The 13,960-nt window shown below is 36.7% G+C and overlaps 1 protein-coding gene across 4 annotated transcripts in view; it reads left to right on the plus strand.

Annotated features, from left to right (window-relative positions):
* Window positions 1-755: 755 nt before the first annotated feature.
* Window positions 756-13,960, plus strand: part of LOC123775167 (uncharacterized) — a 48,837-nt gene continuing 35,632 nt past the window's right edge. For 3 of the 4 annotated variants that reach the window (XM_045770108.2, XM_045770109.2, XM_045770111.2), the window contains exons 1-2: window positions 756-915; window positions 10,630-10,780. In XM_045770108.2, the coding sequence (XP_045626064.1) occupies window positions 881-915; window positions 10,630-10,780 (186 nt within the window). In that variant the 5' untranslated portion in view covers window positions 756-880. Of the gene's footprint in view, window positions 916-990; window positions 1,094-10,629; window positions 10,781-13,960 lie in introns of those variants that run through there. The other variant, XM_069319140.1, reaches the window with a different exon arrangement.

Raw genomic sequence — 13,960 nt, forward strand, 5'->3', positions numbered from 1 at the left:
TGGCAGCAGGACAGAGCCTGGTAGCAGCAGGACAGAGCCTGGTAGCAGCAGGACAGAGCCTGGTGGCAGCAGGACAGAGCCTGGTGGCAGCAGGACAGAGCCTGGTGGCATCAGGACACAACCTGATAAGGGCAGGATAGAGCGTAGCGGTAGCAGGATAGAGCCGAGCACAGCATGATGCACTACAACACGCGCCTGTGACGCCATCAGACACGTCTCTGTGGTTCGGCCGACAGTTGCCAGCGACGGCGGCGTTTATCATTCACTTAATATTAGGTTATTTTAACCCACACTGGCAAAGGTGAATGATGGTTTGGTGTTCGGTGGAATGATGCAGTACTCAGCCGTCTGTAGTTTGATCAATACTAGATAACCTTCCTTAAATTAATGTAATGAATTGGGTATTATTGTTATTGCTAGTAAGAGCTTCCAAATATTACCTACAATGGATAATTTAATTTTCAGCCTGTAATATAACTAAAGAGTGTTAATAAGGCCTGAATTTGAGGTCGAAGTTGACGTGTGTATACACCCGGAGCAATACAACGGTGTTGTATGCGCCCAATATGTCGCTGTATTATACAACTTGTATTTGTCCCGCATGTAAGGCGTCTGGCATATAAGCAATACCCGCTACACCGCATAACCACGCCCGCTAAGGTTTGTATTAGTACAAATAAAGCAGGAAAAATTGTCTGCTCTTTAGAATGACAGTTTAAGCTGCACTGCAGGTGAGGGAGAGAGAAGGAGAGAGCGCGCGAGGAAAGCCTTAGCCGAGGGCTCCCTCCCTAACGATGTAGCTGGTACTGATTGTGGAAATGTTAGGAAGATCCTGACTAGCCATTTCCTATTTTTTTTGAATTTACTACTGAATGGATCAATGGATTACACAGTTTACTCCGGCAAGGGACGAAAGTAAGTGAGGAGAGCGTGGCGTTTGGGGAAGTGGGTGGGTTATGGGGAAGGGGAAGACAGTGATGGGGAGTAGACAGTGGGGAGGCCTTGCCAGGCTAAGAGGATCTGTCAACAGGTTCCCCATCTCAGTTTGGGGTCAATGTCGGCCTTGAGGGGCACTAATATCGATGAGGTTGAGGTAATTGAGGGGCTTAAGAGCCCTGGGGGTGCTCGTGTGCTCCGGTTCGTGGGGAGGATAGCTGCAAGGAGGGGCGGTCGAGGCTTGGGGTCATCTGGGAGACTTTCTGAGATGCTGGCTGTGTTGAGCATAAGGGAGCTCCACCCCAGGCCAGCCAGGGTACCCCAGGGTACTGTGTGTACCCCAGGGTACTGTGTGTACCCCAGGGTACTGTGTGTACCCCAGGGTACACACCTCAGGGCAGATTCGCCCTAAGGGAACTTTCATGTAATGATAACTTCACCCCAAGAAAGGTTTTGTCTTATGTCAGCATACCACAATGGACCTTACCCCCAAGGGAATAGGGTTTAATACATGCCAAAAGTTTTGTCCATCTATGTCAGTGCTACTCTTTAAACAAACCTAACCCAACCTTTCTGTGAGGTTACCTTGAGGGGGGCCTCTAAGGATGAGTGTCTCCATAGCCCGGTCTCCGTCCAGGTCTTGGGGTTGGTGGTGTTGTTGACCTTGTTTGTGATCTCTGGACACCAAATTAAGTACAGGCATCTCCGAAGCAAATTGAAAATATCACCGCTACTTGCCAAACATGCCATACTACCTTGAATGGTAGTATGGCATAGTCTCCATGGTGTAGTGGTAAGACACTCGCCTGGCATTCCGCTAGCGCTTTGTCGTGGGTTCGTATCCTGACCGGGGAGGATTTACTGGGCACAAATCCCTAACTGTAGCCTCTGTTTAACGCAACAGTAAAATGGGTACTTGGTTGTAACAACGATTCTTCGCAGTGGGGATCGTATTCCAGGGACCTGCCCGAAACGCTACGCGTACTAGTGGCTGTACAAGAATGTAACAACTCTTGTATATATCTCAAAAAAAAAAAAAAAATTGTTTATATCTGACCTTCGGTTAGTGGTTCCCCGGGATTCTAGTCATTGGATGCGTGTAGATTATAGAAACTAAAATGTGGTCACCAAACAATAAAAAATGTGTAAATCTTTAACGAGTATTGAGACATGCTGCTTCCGCATTCAGTAATGTAGTATCGGATATTAACCCCTGCACTGTGCACCTATTATTGGCAAAAACTTCAAAGTGCAATTGCTAAGGGCATATTTTTGTTTTTATAAATGTTCAGGTAGTGTTAATGTCAAAATGTTTCCAAACTAAACTATTTTCATTTCAAAACACAAAGAGTGATGAAAACAATAAGAAATATTAAAATATAGCCTAATTAAAAAAAAAGGGCAACTTTCAAAACGACATTTGTTGGCTGGCGCAGTTGAGGGGTTAAAGTTTGGTGGTTCCTAAGGAAAGAGAGAGACTGATCATTATGATACCTGATGCTAATATCCAACCTAATATGTACAGCATAAACTAACCTAATTTTTTTTGTGATCCTCTGTAAATGTCAATAATTTTATACTGTTCTTGGAAACTGGTGATTTGTCCCTAGTGGAACTCCTCATGGGCCTATCAAAATACTCACAGTGAGCCTGTCATCGCCCTCAATACTGTTGTAGTGAATCTATTTCTGGTACTGTATGTCAAAAATTATAAGCCTAGATAAATCTGGGGCCAGATTCACGAAGCAGTTACACAAGTACTTACGAACGAGTACATAAAACAAATCCACAAGGGCCGTGACGAGGATTTGAACCTACGTCCGAGATGATCCCAGACGCTGCTTTAATCGACTGAGCTATGACATGGTCAAAATCCTCATCACGGCCCTTGTGGATTTGTTCATTGATGCATCACGCTATTGTGTGTAGTGGAACGTGTACATCTTTCCTCAATCTTTGACGGCTTAGGTTACATTTATTAAACAGTTTACAAGCATGTAAACTTCCCAATCAACTGTTGTTATTGTTATAAACAGCTTCCCGGTGCTTCGGAGCTCATTAACTGTTTAATAATTGTAATCAAAGCCACCAAAGATTGAGAAAAGATGGACAGATTCGTAAGTGCTTGCATAACCGCTTCGTGAGTCTGGCCCCTGGTCTGGATCTAGAAGCTACCAGCAAAATGTAGGTACTGAACTTAGGGGAATAACAATGTGGTTTTGAATATAGCCTATGGCATGCCTGTGGTTAAAAAATACATCAAATGATTTCAATTCAATTTCTTTCTTTCTTATGCACCCCCATACCCATCCCGTGGGCAGTGGTGGGAAAGGGTTACAGGGCACATAATCAATTCTGTAACTGAACCCCCCATAGTTCGTTTAGCTAAATAATTGACGATCTTGTGAAGCTAGTTACACATATTAATGTTACATACACATTTACATAAATATACATCCATGTACACACACACATTTTAAATATATATATAATATATATATATATATATATATATATATATATATATATATATATATATATATATATATATATATATATATATATATATATATATATATATGTCGTACCTAGTAGCCAGAACGCCCTTCTCAGCCTACTATGCAAGGCCAAATTTGCCTAATAAGCCAAGTTTTCCTGAATTAATATATTTTCTCTAATTTTTTTCTTAAGAAATGATAAAGCTACCCGTTTCATTATGTATGAGGTCAATTTTTTTTATTGGAGTTAAAATTAACGTATATATATGACCGAACCTAACCAACCCTACCTAACCTAACCTATCTCTATATTTATAGGTAAGGTTAGGTTAGGTAGCCAAAAAAAGCTAGGTTAGGTTAGGTTAGGTAGGTTAGGTAGACGAAAAAACATTAATTCATGAAAACTTGGCTTATTAGGCAAATCGGGCCTTGCATAGTAGGCTGAGAAGTGCGTTCTGGCTACTAGGTACGACATATATATATATATATATATATATATATATATATATATATATATATATATATATATATATATCAAGTATATATAAATAAAAATAATTGGTGTATACTGGCAGCAGGTTTTCTTTTAAACATGTCTCATTGAATATGACTGCATATTCAGTATTTACTATCCCTCTAACTATTTTCCTAGCATCAGGGCTTAGCTGAAAGAGGAGTTCTCCAAAACTCATTTTTGTTGTTTCAAGGTGAAGAAAAAAGTGAATTACTATTGAATGTATTACACTTATTTATACAATTTGCACAACTGTTCGAACCTCCATGGTTCATTCTCAAGTGAAAGGAAATTACAGGACTCGTTGATTTATACCCGTACGGGGTCAGGTGATAAACGTAAAAACAAGAGGGATAAATGGGGGACGAAGCACATAAGAACATAAGAATAAAGGTAACTGCAGAAGGCCCATTGGCCCATACGAGGCAGCTCCTATTATACAAAGACTAATCAGGTGTAATTAATTATATATATATATATATATATATATATATATATATATATGTCGTACCTAGTAGCCAGAACGCACTTCTCAGCCTACTATGCAAGGCCCGATTTGCCTAATAAGCCAAGTTTTCCTGAATTAATATATTTTATCTAATTTTTTTCTTATGAAATGATAAAGCTACCCATTTCATTATGTATGAGGACAATTTTTTTTTATTGGAGTTAAAATTAACGTAGATATATGACCGAACCTAACCAACCCTACCTAACCTAACCTAACCTATCTTTATAGGTTAGGTTAGGTTAGGTAGCCAAAAAAGTTAGGTTAGGTTAGGTTAGGTAGGTTAGATAGTCGAAAAACAATTAATTCATGAAAACTTCGCTTATTAGGCAAATCGGGCCTTGCATAGTAGGCTGACAAGTGCGTTCTGGCTACTAGGTTCGACATATATATATATATATATATATATATATATATATATATATATATATATATATATATATATATATATATATATATATATATATATATATAATATATATATCTGTCGTACCTAATAGCCAGAACGCACTTCTCAGCCTACTATTCAAGGCCCGATTTGCCTAATAAGCCAAGTTTTCATGAATTAATGTTTTTTCGTCTACCTAACCTACCTAACCTAACCTAACCTAGCTTTTTTTGGCTACCTAACCTAACCTTACCTATAAATATAGGTTAGGTTAGGTTAGGTAGGGTTGGTTAGGTTCGGTCATATATCTACGTTAATTTTAACTGCAATAAAAAAAAATTGACCTCATACATAGAGAAAAGGGTTGCTTTATCATTTCATAAGAAAAAAATTATAGTAAATATATTAATTCAGGAAAACTTGGCTTATTAGGCAAATCGGGCCTTGAATAGTAGGCTGAGAAGTGAGTTCTGGCTACTAGGTACGACATATCTATATATATATATATATATATATATATATATATGTCGTACCTAGTAGCCAGAACGCAATTGTCAGCCTACTATGCAAGGCCAAATTTGCCTAATAAGCCAAGTTTTCCTGAATTAATATATTTTCTCTATTTTTTTTCTTATGAAAAGATAAAGCTACCCGTTTCATTATGTATGAGGTCAATTTTTTTTTGTTTTAGTTAAAATTAACGTAGATATATGACCGAACCTAACCAACCCTACCTAACCTAACCTAACCTATCTTTATAGGTTAGGTTAGGTTAGGTAGCCGAAAAAGTTAGGTTAGGTTGGGTTAGGTAGGTTAGGTCGCCGAAAAACAATTAATTCATGAAAACTTGGCTTATTAGGCAAATCGGGCCTTGCATAGTAGGCTCAGAAGTGAGTTCTGGCTAATAGGTACGACATATATATATATATATATATATATATATATATATATATATATATATATATATATATATATATATATATATATATATATATAATATATATATCTATATATATATATATATATATATATATATATATATAATATATATATCTATATATATATATATATATATATATATATATATATATATATATATGTCGTACCTAGTAGCCAGAACGCACTTATCAGCCTACAATGCAAGGCCCGATTTGCCTAATAAGCCAAGTTTTCATGAATTAATATGTTTTCTCTAGTTTTTTTCTTACGAAATGATAAAGCGACCCATTTCATTATGTATGAGGTCAATTTTTTTTTAATGGAGTTAAAATTAACGTAGATATATGACCGAACCTAACCAACCCTACCTAACCTAACCTAACCTATCTTCATAGGTTAGGTTCGGTTAGGTAGCAGAAAAAGTTAGGTTAGGTTAGGTTAGGTAGGTTAGGTAGTCGAAAAAACAATAATTCATGAAAACTTGGCTTATTAGGCAAATCGGGCCTTGAATAGTAGGCTGATAAGTACGTTCTGGCTATTAGGTACGACATATATATATATATTATATATATATATATATATATATATATATATATATATATATTATATATATATATATATATATATATATATATATATATATATATATATATGTCGTACCTAGTAGCCAGAACTCACTTCTCAGCCTACTATGCAAGGCCAAATTTGCCTAGTAAGCCAAGTTTTCATGAATTAATTGTTTTTCGACTACCTAACCTACCTAACCTAACCTAACCTAACTTTTTCGGCTACCTAACCAAACCTAACCTATAAAGATAGGTTAGGTTAGGTTAGGTAGGGTTGGTTAGGTTCGGTCATATATCTACGTTAATTTTAACTCCAATAAAAAAAAATTGACCTCATACATAATGAAATGGGTAGCTTTATCATTTCATAAGAAAAAAATTAGAAAAAATATATTAATTCAGGAAAACTTGGCTTATTAGGCAAATCGGGCCTTGAATAGTAGGCTGAGAAGTGAGTTCTGGCTACTAGGTACGACATATATATATATGTCGTACCTAGTAGCCAGAACGCACTTCTCGGCCTACTATTCAAGGCCCGATTTGCCTAATAAGCCAAGTTTTCCTGAATTAATATATTTTCTCTAATTTTTTTCTTATGAAATGATAAAGCTACCCATTTCATTATGTATGAGGTCAATTTTTTTTTATTGGAGTTAAAATTAACGTAGATATATGACCGAACCTAACCAACCCTACCTAACCTAACCTTACCTATCTTTATAGGTTAGGTTGGGTTAGGTAGCCGAAAAAGTTAGGTTAGGTTAGGTAGGTTAGATAGTCGAAAAACAATTAATTCATGAAAACTTAGCTGATTAGGCAAATCGGGCCTTGCATAGTAGGCTGAGAAGTGAGTTCTGGCTACTAGGTACGACATATATATATATATATATATATATATATATATATATATATATATATATATATATATATATATATATATATATATATATATATATATATATATATATATGTCGTACCTAGTAGCCAGAACTCACTTCTCAGCCTACTATTCAAGGCCCGATTTGCCTAATAAGCCAAGTTTTCATGAATTAATATATTTACTATAATTTTTTTCTTATGAAATGATAAAGCTACCCATTTCACTATGTATGAGGTCAATTTTTTTTTATTGGAGTTAAAATTAACGTAGATATATGACCGAACCTAACCAACCCTACCTAACCTAACCTAACCTATCTTTATAGGTTAGGTTTGGTTAGGTAGCCGAAAAAGTTAGGTTAGGTTAGGTTAGATAGGTTAGGTAGTCGAAAAACAATTAATTCATGAAAACTTGGCTTATTAGGCAAATCAGGCCTTGCATAGTAGGCTGAGAAGTGCGTTCTGGCTATTAGGTACGACATATATATATATATATATATATATATATATATATATATATATATATATATATATATATATATATATATATATATGTCGTACCTAGTAGCCAGAACGCACTTCTCAGCCTACTATGCAAGGCCCAATTTGCCTAATAGGCCAAGTTTTCATGAATTAATTGTTTTTGGCCTACCTAACCTACCTAACCTAACCTAACCTAACTTTTTCGGCTACCTAACCAAACCTAACCTATAAAGATAGGTTAGGTTGGGTTAGGTAGGGTTGGTTAGGTTTGGTCATATATCTACGTTAATTTTAACTCAAATAAAAATAAATTTACATCATACATAATGAAATGGGTAGCTTTATCATTTCATAAGAAAAAAAATTGAGAAAATATATTAATTCAGGAAAACTTGGCTTATTAGGCAAATCGGGCCTTGCATAGTAGGCTCAGAAGTGAGTTCTGGCTACTAGGTACGACATATATATATATATATATATATATATATATATATGTCGTACCTAATAGCCAGAACGCACTTCTCAGCCTACTATTCAAGGCCCGATTTGCCTAATAAGCCAAGTTTTCATGAATAAATGTTTTTTCGTCTACCTAACCTACCTAACCTAACCTAACCTAGCTTTTTTTGGCTACCTAACCTAACCTTACCTATATATATAGGTTAGGTTAGGTTAGGTAGGGTTGGTTAGGTTCGGTCATATATCTACGTTAATTTTAACTCCAATAAAAAAAATTGACCTCATACATAGTGAAAAGGGTAGCTTTATCATTTCATAAGAAAAAAATTATAGTAAATATATTAATTCAGGAAAACTTGGCTTATTAGGCAAATCGGGCCTTGAATAGTAGGCTGAGAAGTGGGTTCTGGCTACTAGGTACGACATATATATATATATATATATATATATATATATATATATATATATATATATATATATAATAATTTTTATTTTCTCTACTGAATATTTACACTAGTACCTAATGTTAATGTGTGTACAGTACAACAGATATGTTTAGTGAGTTCCCTGTTGCCCTGTGGGTTCTTTGTGGCTCAGAGAGAGGGGCAGGGGGGGGGGAAAGAGTTTGTTTTTGCATCAGAGATTTTGCTCATTCAGCATACTCTGTTGTTGCCTCCTATCATGGCTGATATAACTTGCTGAATTACACAATGCACAGTTACCATTTGGTGAATTATCAGTGTTCATCTTTCATTTGTCCTGGTATTTCCTTTATCAATTTAACTTGTGTTTACAAGTTGAAACTAATGTTTTGTTTGAAATTTTGTAAAGTTTTGTGGTGTTTAGTTATCTACTATATAAAGATTTATATGAAATTATATAGAGATGATTTAGTTCAAGAGCTCACTGTTCTAGACTGTTGGTACTGATAGACTCAAACCAGCATATTCACCATACCCTATCTGATTGTCCAGGCTCTTGGTACTGACACTGTAGGCACATAAGCTAACTTATTTACTGTACAAAACCCCATCTGATTTAGCATCTTTTCAAGAGAATTTTCAAGTTCTACCTTGAATCTATCAACAGACGTATTCATGACATTTGTAACATTTACATATTGAAAATTTTAATTTTGTAATAGCAATGATTGTTGCCCCCCCCCCCCCCCCAGTCATATATTATCCTCAGCTTCACATGTCCCCAATGGGGCCTAAGTTGCTGGCTAAGAAAACATTCAGTAATCAGATTTTCCACTTAATAGTGTGTAAACAGAGGGACACTATAGCATATCTCTAGTGGCCTCACTGGGGACAGAAGATACTCGCCTAGTTGTACTCACTTAGTTGTGTTTGTGGGGGTTGAGCTTTGGCTCTTTGGTCTTGCCTCTCAACTGTCAGCAAACTGGCTTCAGTATAATTACTTAAGTGTAGTTACAGAATGAGAGCTACGCTTGTGGTGTCCCATCTTCCCAGTTCTCTTTGACATATATCTTTGTTATGTTACCTGGTGTACAGGTTCCTGAGCCTATTGGGCTCTATCATATTTACATTTGAAACTGTGTATGGAGTCTGCCTCCACCACATCATTTAAATCTACGGCACTGTCAACTCTCCACTGTCTCATCTACACACCGCCTTGACTACTACCTGAAAGAATGTGAACACATGAGGGACATTAGAAATATGCGTAGAATAATACACCCCACATTGTTTGAGTTAGGATAACACTATTTGTCAAATATAGATACTATTCTTAAAAGATTTCCCCATTTTGTACCCACAAGATAACGTAAGATTTTAAGGGTTGACAGATGTTAATCTTCTTGCATGAGGAGCTGTTCACTCGAGACAATTAAGCAAGTCCCAGCTGTGTCTGGGTACAAGTGACAGGATGAACAACCCAGCAGGTTTTCTTCCTATTGGGGAGTGTTGTACATGCTGCTGTGGCAGTATGTCCACTCATGGGACGAGTGGTGCTGCCCAATAAACTCGCCCTCGGGGCAAATTTTAAATAATGTAAATAGTACTGTACAATGAATGTATTAATCCAGATACATTTTAAGTTTGTATGAATTTTGTTGTCCATGTACTGTACCATCACAAGCACTACTGATGACTCGTATCAATGCAGCTATGTTAAAACTATTTCAGATTACTGTAGTTTAGATGATGCTAATAAAAGGCTGTAACTTACATTTTGACAAGTTTATAGACTTGTATCAATGTATTTGTGATCAGTTCAACCCATATTATTTAAATAATTTGTGATATTTTTGTTGCTAAGTTTTATCAGACACTGTAGATGCTAGATTTTTTTCTTCCTGTGAACAGCTGGTGACTTTACCTTTATGGAGGTTGTACTCGTATCCACTCCAAGGTCATATTATGTTACTGATGTGAAAGTTTTTATTCTTTTACTGTACTTTAAAAAAGGTTGTTTATTTTATTATTTTCAAGAATGCCTGGGGGCGAAGTGCACAAGACATTCAAGATATTTTGCGGTAATCTCGCTGGAGCAGCAACGAAAGATGACTTATACTATCTCTTCTCGCAATATGGACCAGTTATTGAGGCCGTTGTCATGGTTGGCAAGTTTTATGGATTTGTGGTAAGTACTTTCCCAACTGAGCTCTTGCATGATGTTTTTTAATACTATAAATGTTTTAGCTCATGAACTGTATACTTTATGAAGTATTTTCTAACAAGTATATAATAATTATATTTGGTGCATGTAATTCTATATACTGTAACTAGTTATGTAAATGCATGCATTAATTGCATAGATTAAATGATTAAATAATCCATAGTGGTTTAAATTAGATATTGTATCTGAGTTACAAAGGAATGGGCCTCATTTTAATATTGGACATTATATAAAGTGTATTTTAGACATTTTATAAATAGCGTGCATGTATGTGTGCCAAGGTGTACATTCATGCAGTTCCATTTATTAGTGTGGACTTTCTAATGTGCGTGTGGCAATTCTTATATAGCTACAACAAGAGGATGTTGGACAGAAGAGTGTAGGGTGATAAATTTCTAGTGTCTGTCAGCAGGGCATAGTGTGATGAGTGCTCATAGGCAGCAGGGCATAGTGTGATGAGTACCCCTTGTCAGGCAGCTGAGCATAGGGTGGTGATGAGTAGCTTGCATTAGGCAACTGGGCATAGGGTGGTGATGAGTAGCTGGCATCAGGCAGTTGAGCATAGGGTGACGTGTTCCCAGCATCAGGCAGTTGGGCATAGGGCGACGTGTTCCCAGCATCAGGCAGTTGGGCATAGGGCGACGTGTTCCCAGCATCATACAGTTGAGCATAGGGCGACGTGTTCCCAGCATCAGGCAGTTGGGCATAGGGCGACGTGTTCCCAGCATCAGTCAGTTGGGCATAGGGCGACGTGTTCCCAGCATCATACAGTTGAGCATAGGGCGAGGTGTTCCCAGCATCATACAGTTGGGCATAGGGCGACGTGTTCCCAGCATCAGGCAGTTGGGCATAGGGCGACGTGTTCCCAGCATCATACAGTTGGGCATAGGGCGACGTGTTCCCAGCATCATACAGTTGAGCATAGGCGATGTGTTCCCAACATCAAACAGTAAGACTAACTCCTGGATAGTTATTTACTGATTGGTGAACATATGCATTAGGTGAAAAGAAACATGCCCAACCATTTCTATCCTGTCCAAGATTTGTATCCAGGATTTCCAGTTGTGAGTTGAGAACAAACTCAGCTGACCTGTTCACGAGATCTTACAATTTTGGGTTCTTAATATTGTATGTGAATTTCTGTTGCTGCTTTATTTATATTTTCTGGAAATGTGCACTGAAAACTTTAAAGTCTTCTCGTACAATCTTAGGTAAGCAAGGATCGGCTGCTTGCTTTTGTCTTGTGGAATTTGTAATGAAATAAGTGTGAAGTGATATACTGGTTACATAATATCATAGGATATATTATAGCTCAGATGATAGGTCAGTGACAAAACTGTGCCTAAATTATAGTCTAAACTATAATTGTTTCTTGCCAATGAATATGAGAAAAATGCAATGAATAAATACAATACTTAACCCTTTTCATTATGTATAAATGCAATGCAATTGTCAGTTTGTAAAGTATCATTGGTTTTCAATAACTGAATACAGGATTATTGTTTCCATGCTTTTGCACACTTATAGCAAACCTTTGACTGGTGAATTTGAGTATCCTGTGTGAAATTGCACTGATCCAATAAAAATGGTTTACTTTGTATTATGATTCGAGAAGCATTTGTCACACTTTCATGGTTTCGCAACATTCTCATTCAATGGGATTGAACCTCATTCCAGGACTCTGCAGACACTTACAGTACCGATTTTCTCTCAGATACATTACATTCTTGTAATTTGATTGTGCATTCTCGTTCACTAATGCTTGCCTGGTTGTGTACGTTGGTTAGTTTGGAAGCAAAAGATATGTTATCTAAGAATGAATTGGTTTTCTCTTTTCAACATCACTTGCACAAGTTTCTCGGTAGTCGATCACATGTCCCTGGTATTGTGTTAAGACTCATCAGCCACGTCTAGTACTTTTTCAAATGTTAATTTCACACAGTTACCATCTCTCTCCTGTACTATAACTTTACCATTGTCCACATTCACTGTTAACAATCTTGGATTATACTGTACATATAATAAAAAATAATTGTTTGCATAAATTGCTTATCACTGACATACTCCAGTGGCTTATTTCATGCACTAAGTTTGCACCTCTCTTAAATATTCTTACTTTGCCCTCCATTCAGTTGTACACTTAATGCAGTAACAAAGCTAACATCACACAACACCGGCATATTCTACATTCGTGTGTACGTTATGCCTGAAACTCTGTGCGTAATTAGTGGCTTTATATAATATGCAATTGATGTACAGTACTACTAATTAATCACTGTGGCATGTTCCTATGTTTGTTTTATAAACATTACTGTATTATTATTACAGTAGTCCTATTTCCCACTTCCATGGGGTGGGAAGGCATGCAACCTGTCCTCAAATAATACATCACATTTTGATGTCAAAATTCCCAGCAGACAAAATATGAAGTACTATACAGTAAATCATAGCAGCTCACAAATATTCATGTTTTCTATGTGTGGGTCGGTAGGTTAGGTTTAGACTATTTAGTACGTCATTTTCTGTCTGTTGTGACAATTTGAAATGACAGGGTGAGCCATCATCTTGGTGAAAGAAAATGGGAAGCAGTGGACTGAATAAAGGTTATAGATAGTAAAAAGAAAATATCACATATTTCATTACACTTTGCACAATATATAGTTTCACAGATAAGCATTCACAGATAGGCAGGTACCGGTATGCAACAGGTTCTCACATTTCAGTAGTTATCCACAGTTGCACCTGGTGTTATAGTGCTCCTTTGGAATTTTCGCATACAGTATGCAAACAAATGTATTCATTTCATATAAACTGCTTCTTCTGAGCCTTGTTCCTTACAATATTCTATATGTTCTTCACACTCCTCACTTCCACACACATTTACAATTTTTGCTCTTGAAAAGATCGCTTTGTAAGGTCCCACACAGAAAGAGATTCAGCCACCCTCGAAGAATGTCCATCAATCTAAAAGAGATTCAGGCATTCTGGAAAAAATTCAACCAGCCTCAAAGAGTGCCAGTCAATCTGGAAGAGATTCAGCTATTCTTGAAAATATCTACGGAAAACACCACCATGGAAGCTGCTAACACTGTTCATCAATGCTACTTGTATCAGATGCATCATCACTGAACGCAGAAAACACTT

The sequence above is a fragment of the Procambarus clarkii genome, chromosome 92 (assembly GCF_040958095.1).
Source record: "Procambarus clarkii isolate CNS0578487 chromosome 92, FALCON_Pclarkii_2.0, whole genome shotgun sequence".
Taxonomy (NCBI): domain Eukaryota; kingdom Metazoa; phylum Arthropoda; class Malacostraca; order Decapoda; family Cambaridae; genus Procambarus; species Procambarus clarkii.